Source organism: Schistocerca nitens, chromosome 1 (assembly GCF_023898315.1).
Source record: "Schistocerca nitens isolate TAMUIC-IGC-003100 chromosome 1, iqSchNite1.1, whole genome shotgun sequence".
NCBI lineage: Eukaryota > Metazoa > Arthropoda > Insecta > Orthoptera > Acrididae > Schistocerca > Schistocerca nitens.
Window position 1 is genome coordinate 752673680 of NC_064614.1, and position 13608 is coordinate 752687287.

General features: G+C 41.6%; 1 protein-coding gene across 1 annotated transcript in view; it reads right to left on the reverse strand.

Annotated features, from left to right (window-relative positions):
* LOC126260747 (protein disulfide-isomerase A6 homolog) overlaps positions 1–11517 on the reverse strand; it is a 53429-nt gene extending 41912 nt beyond the window's left edge. The window contains exons 1-2 of the mRNA XM_049958089.1: positions 11240–11517; positions 10055–10251 (exon numbers count right to left, since the gene is read on the reverse strand). Of these exons, the coding sequence (XP_049814046.1) occupies positions 10055–10251; positions 11240–11255 (213 nt within the window). The 5' untranslated portion in view covers positions 11256–11517. The remainder of the gene's footprint in view (positions 1–10054; positions 10252–11239) is intronic.
* Between the last annotated feature and the right edge of the window lie 2091 nt (positions 11518–13608).

A 13608-nucleotide genomic window follows, 5' to 3' on the forward strand; every position in this document is an offset into this window, starting at 1 on the left:
TGAAGCAGTTCTCAGTCAGTGAAAGGATCATTATACTTTTAAGCATGGCAGGTGGGTGAAGAACAGGAAGAGGTCTTCAACATCTTGTTTATGCTTTCAAAAGGTAGGCCAGGTGATAATAGGATGCCGACACTGTCGCACAGTGTTCAGCAACAACATACACTTTGGTATAAAGCCCACCCTGCTGGAAGATACCAGAAGAGTTGTCTAGCTTTGGCAGCCCACACAATCTTGGCCCACACTTGGTATGAAGAGGCACATGCCTATAGTGAGGAGATGTAGCGATCCAAGCATTTCTCCTTACTGCTTTACAACAGACAGCAAGCCTTAGCATGAAGTCTCTTGAAAGTGAGGAGGGTTGTCTAAAGGATGTTGCTCGAGATGGGATTGCAAAGTTCTGCACCAATCCTGAATAGCTGTAGAAAGGGGTGAATATCAGTTCCAGTGGCATGGACGATTGCGTCAGGCTGTCTTCCACATCACTGATGCGATCTGACAGATAGGGTGAAGTGACAGCAGAGGCACACAACTGCCACATGGCTTTTTGAAGCATCCAACATGTTAATTAGTCAGTAAGGCCATGGCAAGGAAGTAACAGGACATTGGAAGGTGCTCACTGATACAGATATTGTCATGTAGCAACCACTGTAGGGAAGCCATGAGATTGGAGGCAGAAATCAGAAGGTTGACAGTTGAAAAGATGCCACAGGAAACACCAAAGTGGGCAGGAGTACTACCATTGAGGAGAGACAGATCAAGACCGGAAAAAAGCTGGTCATTCAGAAGGCCCCTATCAGACGAAGTGGGACTTCTCACCACACGGAGTAGTGCACATTGAAATAATCCCCATCAGGAGAAACAAAGAGGGAGGGGGGGGGGGGGGATGAGAGGAGCTGGCTTAAGATCTACCGAAGGTACATTAACATTACAAATGGTTTATTGCTGGGGCTATTTCCACTCGCGTCACTACTGCTTACAATGTGGTACAGAGAGAAATCTACTCGCTGACAACATCTGTACAAATTAATATAACTACTCCTCCATTTGCCCCCTCAGGGTCAATATGGTTCCAACATGTTGCTTGGTAACCTCCAAGCATTGGGGAACAATCATCACTGAAGTGTGGTACTTGCAAAGCAACAAAGAATGCAGCACAACAAGAAATTAGTTTTGGTTCAGGCAGGTGACAATAATATCCATTGTAGTTCCACTGGATTATCATGAGTGTGTCCTGGTTAGCTGTGGTTATCTTTCTCTTTCAAAACTTTTGGTGCTTTAGTCTTGTGAGCATCTCCTTCAGCCTGTAACTGGTGTTGGATCTCTGCACTGGAGATTTCTTGGGAGAGAGGCTCCAAGAGGAAGCCCTGCCACCAGCAGATACTGGAGAATGATGCTGCTTCTAGGGTCGGGTGCAAGAAGTGGTTACTGAAGACTGTGCCTCAGGACCCACAGAAGGTGAGGACGGTTAGCTTTTAAAATGTTGAAGTAGGTGGTGTGATTGCTGCAACTTTTCATAATTTGTAACCTTTATATACAAAGGTGGTTGTGAATTGATTTTCCACAGTTTCCACATTTTGGGTATGCTGTGCAACGAGATGATATGATATATGTCCAATGCATAAGCCACGGAAATCTTTCTCACGTTGTTGGATATAAGTTTTATTAACAACTATACAAACCTACCTAACTTTATTTGAACATTTCCTTCAAGTCTAATATGAAAGCTTCAGTGTCTTTTCAGTTATATTTTTTTTCTGCATCTGACAAAAATGAACATCATCTCATTCTACTTTAGCTCACACCTCTTCAGTTGTCTGGAGCATTAGGTCTCTGTGAAATAACTCTAGTAGCATATTCAGAGGTTTATGTGGTGTAATGGTCGCTTGTATGTCACCCAGTCTTTCACATATCTTAAGTGCTTGGGATTGTGCAGTACAGAAGGCTAATCAAAAGTGATCCATTTCACAATCCCCCCCCTCCGAGTCCACTTCTCGAAATTTATCTTCTATTTGTTCCATGAAAAATAACAGTTTTGTTGCTGTAGAAGTATCTCCATCTGTTTTTGGTTTTGTTCCCAGTCGTCTGGCTTGACCCTTTTCCCATGAGGTAGCCAGGGTAGGAAAAGCAGTTTGATTATAGCTGTCCATACCTCTTTGTTGAGACAGCCAAATCATTACGGTCATTGTGCTGGTTTAGTTTGATGTTTTTCCATGTGTGAAATGTCCATCCTGATGACACCTACTTCAACCAGGAGCTCTTCCCATGGAAACCACAGTGAAGATCATCTGACATGACAACCAACTAATAGGAATCATGTCCCAAGGGGGTAGGCATCTAGCACTTGGGAAGCTAGCAGCTTAGGCATTAGAAATGTGATTCCTGTGTTGTTAGGATGCTCTACTGAAAGGTTAAATAATGATCCCGCCATTTCTGATTGATTACAATGTTTACTTTGAAGCACATATGAGTACACAATTGTTGTGCACTGAGGGTCTCTAACACAGCCGGCAGTTGGCACTATTTAAGGCACTCTTACCCAGTCAGAAACAAACAAACACACACACACACACACACACACACACACACACAGTCTCCAGCTGCTGAGGCTGCACTGAGAGGAGCAGCAGCACATGGGAGATGCAACTGAGTGGTGCAGGGTAGGGACGAAATTGGGGTAGGGAGGGGGAGGGATAGCAGGATAGGGGTGGGGGGACCAAAGAGTGCTGCTTGCAGAATCATACAAGGATGAAGTGGGGGGAGAGATAGAGAGAGAAGTGGGGAGATAGAGAGAGAAGTGGGGAGATAGAGAGAGAAGTGGGGAGATAGAGAGAGAAGTGGGGAGATAGAGAGAGAAGTGGGGAGATAGAGAGAGAAGTGGGGAGATAGAGAGAGAAGTGGGGAGATAGAGAGAGAAGTGGGGAGATAGAGAGAGAGAGAGAGAGAGAGAGAGAGAGAGAGAGAGAGAGAGAGCAGGGCAACTAGGTACAATTGCGAGGTTACAACAGAGGGCTGGGGAGGGTTAGCGGAAAAGGAGAGAGGTAAAAAGACTGTGTGTGCGTTGGTGAAATTGAGAACTCTGTAGTGCCAGAATGGGAACAGAAAAGTGGCTTGGGGAAAAAGACAAAACTAACAAAGATTGAGGCCAGGAAGATTACAGGAACATAGGAGGTATTGGAGGGAGAGTTTCCACCTGTGCAATTCAGAAAAGCTGGTGCTGGTAGGAAGGGCCCAGATGGCACAGGCTGTGAGGCTGTCATTCAAATGGACAACAGTGTGTTGGTGGGTGCACTTAGCAATGCAGTGGTCCTGCTGTTTCTTGGTCACAGTTTGTCGATGGCCATTTATGCAGACAGACAGTTGGTTGCCATGCCCATGTAGAATGCAACACAGTGGCTGCAGCTCAGCCTTTAGCAGCCCCTCCTTGGATGGGATAGCTGATCCTTGTGACCAGACTGGAGCAATGGGTGGTGGGAGAATGTATGGAACAGATATTTCATCCACATCTACAAAAGATATATGAGTCATGAGCAAGAGGTTGGGAGCAGGAGTCGTGTAGGGATGAAAGAGGATATTGTGTAGGTTTTGTGGGTGGCGGAATACCACAGTGGGAGAGGTGGGAAGGATAGTGGGTACGACATTCATTTCAGGGCACAATGAGAGGTAGTCAAAACCCTGGTAGAGAATATTGGTCCAGTCCTGGGCGGTACCAGGACACATCGGGAATGCTCCTATGTCACCAGACATTGGGACTTTGGTAGGTGGTGGTTGACTGGAGAGATAAGGGACACGATATCTGTTTTTATATAAGGTTTGGAGGGTAATTATGGTCTGTGAAGGCCTCAGTGAGACACTGTGTATTTCGAGAGGGACAGCTCGTCACTACAGATGCTAGGCTGTACAGAAAGGACTCCTTCATATGGAATGGATTGCAACTGTCGAAGTGGAGACATTGCTTGTGGTTGGCAGGTTTGGTATGGATGGAGGTACTGATATAGCTATCTTTGAGGTGGAGATCAATATCGAGCAAGGTGGATTGTTGGGTTGAGTAGGACCAGGTGAAGTGAATGAGGGAGGTGTTGAGGTTCTGGATGAATGTCACTCTTGGTCCAAATCATGAAGAGGTCATCAATGAATCTGAACCAGGTGAGGTGTTTGGAATTCTAGGTGTATATGAAGGATTCCTCCAGACGGCCCATGAATAGATTAGCCTCTGATGGTGCCATGCAAGTGCCAGTAATCATACATCGAATTTGTTTCTAGGTGATGCTTTGGAGGGAAGGGTAACTGTGGGTGGGGATATAGTTGGTCATGGTGATTAGGATGGAGGTTGTAGGTTTGGAATCTGTCGGGCATTGGGAAAGGTAGTGCTCAATACTGCCAAGGCCATGGACATTTGGAATACTAGTGTAAAGGGAAGTTGCATCAATAGTGACGAGCAGAAAACCATGTGGGACTATGGAGAGTTGGTAGAGGAAATGGTTGGTATCTTTTATATAGGTTGGTAGTTGTACATAATAGGCTGAAGGTATGGTCTATAAAGCAAAGATTCTCTCTGTAGGGGCACTGTAACCAGCCACATTGGAGGTTCCTGGGTGGTTGGGTTTATTGACTTCAGGAAGCATGTAAAAGGTAGGAGTGCAGAGAGTGGAAGAGGTCAGGACAGAGAGACAGAAGTTCTGGGATGGGCCCAAGGATTTGGGGAGAGACTAGAGACACTGCTGGATTCCTGGAATGGGGTCATTGTGCCAGGGTTTGTAAATGGATGAATCTGACAGCTGGCAGAGTCTTTCCACCAGGTAATTCTTGCAGGTCAAAACAACAGTGGTGGTGCCTTTGTCAGCAGGTGGGATTAGAAGGTCGGTATCAGTTTTTATGTAGTGGACTGCGGTCCTTTCTGTGGATGTAAGGTTAATTTGCATGTTGAGGGATTTGGGGAAAGATGGTGAGGCAAGGTTTGAGGTTAAGAAATTCTGGAAAGTTTGCAGGTGGTGATTTGGAGGCAGTAGGGGTGAATCACAGTTGGATGCAGGCATGAACTGAGTCAGGCAGGGTTCAACATTGGCCTTTGGTCGAGTCTGATAGGTAGAGTTGGTGGTGAAAAAGCGTTTCCACCATAGGGACCGGGAGGAGGAGAGAAGGTGTTTAACAAGTCCTGCAAGTTTGAATTTGGGAGTGGGGCAAAAGATGAGGCCTTTGGAAAAGACTGATATCTGTGGGGCTAAGATTTCTGGAGGAAAAGTTCATGACTGTTTCAGGTCTGTTTAAGTTCTGGATTCTGTGTGGTGGTGGGAGAGAGTTTTGGAGGGTGGAGTAAATGTAGTAGGTTTGCGAGACAGGTTTTGTAAGCCATGAGTGGACGTGGGGGAGTTGGTTGTAGAGGTGGTGGATAGCGCTAGCCCAAGGCAGAAATAGGAAGCAAACAGAGTGGACAGTTTTTTTGAGGATGTGTTGTGCTTGTTGCTCTAGTTCCTGGAGGGCAGGGGTTTCTGTGTGTTATATGGGAGCCAGGAATTTGGGATTGCACAACAGGAGTATTTTACAGATGGAGAGGAGGTATTGTGAGGGAACTTGGGCCTGATTGGCATGGTTTTGAACCACTATGTTGGTTAGGTTTAAGGACTGACAGAATAGAAAAAGATGGACGTCACTGTGGAAAGGCAGTAGCCAGGGATGGGTAATTTCATGGTAAGGCCATTTGGAGGGATTCCATCAGCCAAACAACACAGGAACAGTATGTGGGACTGGGTTCTGGCCAGGGATAAGGAACCTTTCTGTGTTGACACAGATGGAAGGAGCAAGGATTCATAGTCAAGGATAACAATATATAAAAAATTATAAACAATATATAAATATGTCCAAAAAAATCGCATAAGTAATCCAAATCTGGGGAGAAAAAAAAAAATCACTAAACAGATGGAGTTGGGGGCAACAGGAGGAAGTCCGAGGGAGTAGGCTGATAGTGCAAGGTGAAAAATACCTGAAATTGGCGTGAAGACACAACGAGATCAAAGACAACCACTGTTGGCTGGTTACTGTGCACCCACTGAGAGAATCTCTACTCTCTTAGACCCACACTTTCAACCTACTGTCCTATATAAAAGACTCCAACAATTTCCTCCACTGTCTCTCCACAGTTCGTGTTCCTTTAACACATGGTGCGAAGCTTGTCACTATTGATGCCGCTTCCTTTTGCATTAACATCTCTAATACCCATGGCCTTACTGCTACTGAACAATATCGTTCCCAACACCAGACACATTCCAAACCTACAATCTCCTTCCTAATCACTTTGACCAACTATATCCTCACCCACAATTACTTCTCCTTTGAAGGCAGTAGCTAGAAACAAATCCAGCCTACGACTATGTGCACACGCATGGTACCATCATATGTCAACCTAATCATGGGCCATCTAGAGGAAGCCTTCCTAAACATCCAGAATCCCAAACAACTCACCTGTTCAAGATTCATTAATGACATCTTCATGGTCTGGATAGAAGGTGAGGATACCCTATCTGTATTCCTTCAGAACATCAACATTTTCTCACCCATCTGCTTCATGTGGTCCTACTCAACCCAACAAGCCACCTTACTCGATATTGACCTCCATCTTAAAGATGGCTGTATCAGTGCCTCCGCACATATCAAACCTACCAACTGCAAAAAATGCCTCTACTTTGACAGCTGCCACCCATTCCATATCAAAAAGTCCCTTCTATACAGCCTAGCCACCTGTGGCTGTCACATCTGTAGTGACAAGAGGTCCCCCTTGAAATACACAAAATGTCTCACCGAGGCCTTCACAGACCGTAACTACCCTACCAACCTTGTACAAACACAGATCTCCCGTGCCTTACCTCTCCAGTCACCCACCACCTCCCAATGTCGCACCGTCTGGCCACAGAGGAGCACTCGCCTCGTGGCTCAGTACCACCCAGGACTGGAGCAACTGCATCACATTCTCCACCAGGGTTTTGACTATCTCTTGTGGTGCCCCAAAACAAGGAATGTCCTATCCACTATCTTTGTCACCCCTGCCAGTGGTATTCGGCCGCCCACCGAACCTAAACAATATCCTCGTTCATCCCCACACAACTCCTACTCCCAAACCCTTGTCTCATATACCTGTAACAGACCTAAATGAAAGACCCGTCCTGAAGATCCTCCTCCCACCACCATGTACTCCAACTCAGCCAAAAACATCATTTATCCCGTCAAATGCATGGTTACCTGTGAAGCCGCTGTGTGGCCTATAACCTACCAATGAGCTGTATTCTATAGCTGGACCTTCCCATTGCCGAGCACACCTCCCAATCTATATTCTTCATTTTAATGACTGCCTCACAACCTAAGCCATCTAGATCCTTCCCATCAATGGCAACTTTTCTGAATTGTGCAGGTGGGGTTCTCCCTGCAGTACATCCTGTGTTAGCGTAACCCTCCTGGCCTCAACATACGTTAAGTCTTTGTCCTTACTATCAAGCTCCTCTGTTCCCATTCCAGCACTACACAGTCCTCAATTCCACCAATACACCCACAGTCTTTTTACCTCTCTCCTTTTCCGCTAACCCTTCCCCGCCCTCCGTTGTAACCTCCCGACTGTACCTAACTACCCTACCCTCTCTACACCCCATCCATGTATGCTCCCAGAAGCAGCACTTTACTGGCCCCACCCCTATCATCCTGCTATTGCTATCCCTCCACCTCCTCATCCCAGCCTCCTCCCTACCATCCCCCCCCCCCCAACCTAGTTGCATCTCCCACCCATCATGTGCTGGTGCTCGCAGTGTGGCCTCAGTAGCATAAGTGTGTGTGTGTGTGTGTGTGTGTGTGTTTTCTCAGACGAAGGCCTTGTTGGCCAAAAGCTCATTTTCTGAGTCTTTTTGTTGTGCCTGCCTGTGATTCAGCATCTCCATTATATGGTGAGCATTTACTATTTATAGTTATTGACAATGTAGCTACAGTTTGAGTGGTGCCCTAGGAGACACCAATTTATTGTATCAAGGCATTGTGCCTCCGCTTATTATTGTAGACATTCTCTATGTTTAAGAAAATAATTATTAAGAGTTACCTAAACGATAAGGTCTGTTGTACAGCAATTTCAAGGAAGGTCAAATTGCTGATAGTGGGATAAAACAACCTCAACCCAGATTGGAAGTGAGTAATGAGCTGCTCAGTTTTTAGTCAGTAATTCAAATACCTGCTTCAAGTTCTCTCACAAGCAGGTAGACACAGTAATAATACAACTGATGGAGCAAGTGCAGCCCTTCCCAATTTGAGGAGGGAAATTAAGATTATTCTTTTTCAGGAATGAATATGATATGCTGTCAGCCACATTTGAAGTGTAAATTTTCTTCATCCCTTTATCAAGGTGTCTGGATCATTTATTTTGTACCTGGCTCTTTGACAGACAATGCCTCAAAAACCTGATTGTGAACAGGCATTCGCAGATTAAGAGAATGTAGCTGCTGCCTTGAGAAAGTTACCCTTTTTACTGTCATCAATAGGTACTGTGTTTTGTACAGCCCTTTCCTATTTGTGCGAAATGAATGTTACAGCTCAAATCAAATGACAATTTGCTATACGTGTGGTTTGACATTATATGCCTAATGGGTTGCAGGTATGCACACTATACTGAATAGAAATGCACTTACATTCCCAAGATTCTCATGAGACATGCTTTCCAAGAAATGTACCAATAATTTGAGAGTCTCTTGAGATCTCTGGCATTTGGACTAGAACTTCTTTACACTTGGTCAACACACTACTGACCGAAGTCACCATTTTGAGTTTTGCACCCCACAAGTCTATTGGCTATGAACTTCAGTTCTTTATTCATTGTTTGTTGAAGCACTTTTTTTAAATTTTATATGAAATGAATACTGTCTAGGAATTTGACCGGTTTTAAATTGACAGCAATTTTGTTTGATTAAAACTCCTGTCACCCTCACTTGATATTTTAGTCTTCAGTGCTCATAAGTAGTTTAGTTACAAAAGTGGACACTTGCAGATAAATGTGCATTTTTGAACTAGTTATGCAAGAATCCACAAAAGCATTGGTCTGTGGATATGGATTTTGAGAATAGAAACAAATGATTTAGTAATTGCAATTTTTTGGGTTTGTCACGATTACTATTGAATCTGCAACACACCTGGAAACGTGTTTCCAGAAATAGTTATATTTGTGCAGTTTTGCCAACTGCAGAAAGCATGTTATCGGGAGTTTTTACTTCACCAATTACAGAGAAGAGTGTTGACTCTTTATGATTGGCAGCAACAATAATAGAATCCAGGAAAAACCTAGTTGCAGCATCATGACAGATGACAGAAGTATCTTGCTTCTTCATAAGAACTTTCTGCACTCTCTCCCCTCTCCACTCGTTAACATCCTAATTTTCCATTTTTTCCGTAACATTTATCTAAATCTTTATACATTCTGTAAGTGATGAAACCTAAAATGACTTATTGTGTATTTCAATGCCACAGTATTCCGTGTGTCTTTATACAAAGAGTTACATTTCTAAAACAGAAGGCGGTTTTCCTCCAAATGAATATAGAGCAATGTTGGGGCACTATATTCTTAACAAAAGCACAGAACGGGGAAAGAAAAGTGAGGAACTTTGTAGTAGTAATACACAGAATTTATCATACTTCACTCAGCCTTCTTAAATACAGTCATCCACACATCTTTCATTTAAAATGCAACTTTCAAAAAGTATTACCCTACACTTCTGATAAATCAACTTATTGATTATATTGTCAATGGTCACAATAGTGCATAAGTATTTCCAAATTGAATAAATGCCTAATAGTATAGGTTAATGAATATAATTAGAATGAAGAAAATTATAACAAGAGAAACCTTTAGCTCAGTAAATGACATTACTTGACAGATCATAAATGTACATCATGCTACTCATCACATGCTACAAAATAATTCCCACTTTAAGCAATATAGGCCTAATTGCTTTTCATTAAAATTTATATTATTCCAACAGTGCAGATCAAAAAATATCTTCTGAAAATATTTTTAACAGGAACACAGCCCACTTACCTTCAGAGCAGTTGCTGCCTTTGAGAATTCAGGTACAAACTGCTGGCAATGTCCACACCATGGGGCATAAAATTCAACTATCCATAATGCATCACTCTGAATAACCAATCTATCGAAATTTGCAGGATTCAGATCTACAACATCTGAACTTGAGGGATACAAGGCAGCCACCGACGACACTAAGCAAATCAGGGCACCTAAAACAGTTTGTCAGTTAACACTGTGTGTCTTTGTAGTGAGTTAGTTTCATGTTCCATGTATCATTTGCACAATGATTTGGAACAAGTCTTTTTACATTCACATTGTAAATTAATCTGTAAATATGGCTACATCCCAAACTACAAGTTTTTTAATACATGTAAATGCGAGTTAGTTAATTCCTATTCGTCAGCTTTTACACATTACAATAATTGAAAGTATTCTATCAAACATAATGGGTTGTCAAAGAAAAACTTTTTCGGTTTTCAGACTTTACTTCGTCTGTACGGGAAAGTAATCAAAAATTTAGGTTGCAGCACTGTGCACTCATTTTTGGGTTTAAAGGCAACCTTGATGTGTAGTAATGAACGTCAGTTTTCCCTTCAGGTATTGTTACTATGTACATCATTGTTGCTTTTCAACTGTAGTGTGTTATTTACGGCGAACTTCATGGCGAAATATACTGTGAAGCAGTAGCCAGCATGCTCAACTAGTTAAACAGGTGTCTACAAGATCAGCGTGTGTGGGCACCACGTAATATTTTTACAGCACAGTCCTGATCGCTGAAGAACAAGAGTTTCTTTCTTAAAGATGAAAATGACGACCGGTTATGAAGATGCTACAGATTTTTTTAAAATGAGGCAATATAATTATGGCATACATCTTTATCGGCAACTATCTTCAAACGGGATGTCTCTCGCCCTTATAAAATTTATGTTAGGCCTATATGATTTGTAAGTACCTCACGAACTCTTCTCTCTCTCCCCCTATACCTTCTTTATGAGTAATGAAGGCAAAATAGATATGGTGACCGGTGTTCAGCAATCTAAACGGTGTGCTATGTGTAAATAATTATTACGTGCAATCTTAATGACGAAAATAATTAAGATAGTTCTGTTAAGTTGTTTATTCTTTAAGATGGAGAGACTACTTTTAAATAATGTCATTCATAGGATTTGTACTATTACAGACAGTAATATAACTTACCCCAAAAAACCGCCATTCTGAAGAAACAGTCTTTATCACTTCCTTTTTGTACTCTGCAAACAGCAAATGCTCTCGTGTACACTTCACACCATCGAGTCAGCTAATACAAATCCAATAGTTAAGACAACACGCTGCGTTGACACTAAGACTATGCTTATATGTACAACAACTTCGTGTTTGAGTCTGATTGGTCCAGGCAATCTCATGTGCAAAGTTTATCCATCTTTTGCGAAACGGCGTCGAAAATATAGTTTCCGAAGTTCAGGCGAACTGTAGCGCTTTTGTTTCCGTTTTTCGTTAGATGCGAACGCAGTAAAGTTAACAAACGTTTCAATAAGCGCATGAGAAAAATTACTGGCTAGTCGTGTTTTCTAAAATTTGCAGTATTTATCATTATGTATGTTGGCTCGCCTGAAGATTGAATGCGCGCACTTTACAAGAAAGAAATGGTGCACTTCAAGAAGTAGTAGGAACCTACATGTTATATTGTGCATGTATTTCTAATGCTTCGTGCTAAATTTAAATTTGAAACAAGATATAAAAATGTGGAGATCATTCTGCTAACGAAAAATATCATTTCAAGATGTCACAGATAGGTTTACATACCATTTTTGATGTTTATAAATTTATAACGTAGATCATTATTATCCATATTTTTCTTGTGTAATCACATGCTTGATTATCAATCAAGAAATAGGATAAACTGGCCACAATTCGAAATAGGAAGTAAGAAGGTTTACATTGTGGCTTCAGATGTAGTTTTCGGTAATTTCCAAGATTGATTGCCTATCGATTATTAGACCTATACGATATAGAAATAAGCCACGAACAGATGCAGCTCAACCCAAATCTACTTAGGAGGTAGACAGGTCTTTTCTGACTATAGATGTATTTCACAAATGTTTAAGTAACATTGATACTAATATTCCATGATTCGAACATCATATTCCTCTTTAGAATTATAGTAGACATAGAATTAATATTTCTCATGAATGGCCAACAAAACTGCACATGACATACTAAAAGTTTCTTGATTTCCGTAAAGCATTTGACTCATACCACACTTACACTTATCGTCAAAAAGTTTGATCATATGGAGTATCAAGTGAAATTTATGACTGGAATTAGAGCTTTTTGGTAGAGAGGATGCAGCATCTTTATGAACTTATGGGCCACAAATTATTTAACAAACTTCCACAAGGTATACAAAATTTACCAGAGCAACAATACAAACACTTTATGACTGGTTAGTTGTAAACCCATTCTACAATGTAAAGGATTTCATGACCTGTGATATTAAACTGTAAAGTTCTTAACAATTCTGTCCTTTTATAGCATGTACTGTACTGTATTGTATTATATGTATGACTTTGTCTATTGCTGTAATGGCTTAAAGACAATAAAATTATTATTATTATTATTATTATTATTATTATTATTATTATTATCTTGGATGGAGAATCATTGTCTAACATAGAAGTAACTTCAATTATGCCCCAGTGAAGTTTGTTGGGACACTTGGTGTTCCTGTTGTATATTAATGACCTTGCAGACAATATTAATAGTAACGTCAGACTTTTTGCAGGTGATGCAGTTATCTATAATGAAGTACTATCTGAAAGAAGTTGCATAAATATTCAGTCGGATCTTGATAAGATTTCAAAGTGGCGCAAAGATTGGCAACTTGCATTAAATGTTTAGAGCAGTAATATCAATGAGACAGGAGGTAGACTTCGTTTTATTGGTAGAATACCTGGGAACTGCAACAATCTACAAAGCAGATCGCTTACAAATCACTTATGAAACTGGTTCTAGAATATTGCTCAAGTGTGTGGGACTCACACCAAACAAGACAAACAGACGATATTGAAAATATACAGAGAAGGGCAGCACGAATCGTCACAGGTTTTTTTGACCTGTGGGGAAAGTGTCACTAAGATGTTGAACGGAGTGAACTGGAAGACCCTTGAAGATAGACATAAACTATCCCGACAAAGTCCATTAACAGTGTTTCAAGAATGTCTTTCAACCATGACTCTAGAAATGTAGCACAGTCCTCTACGTATTGCTCACATAGAGGTCATGAGGATAAGAATAGAATAATTACAGCATGCACAGACACATTCAAACAACCATTCTTCCTTCACTCCATATGTGAATTGAATGGGAAGAAACTAATGGGATGTCTCCGATGCACTTCACTGTGGAATGCAGAGTATAGATGTAGGTGTAGTGTTTTATAGACAACGTCCAATTTTCCTAACCAAAGAGAAGGCGCATCAAGTTAGCTGTAGGTGCAAACCAGCATTTTATAAATCTGATTTAACTTAATGAATTTGTAGACATGATGATGATGATGATGTATGTAG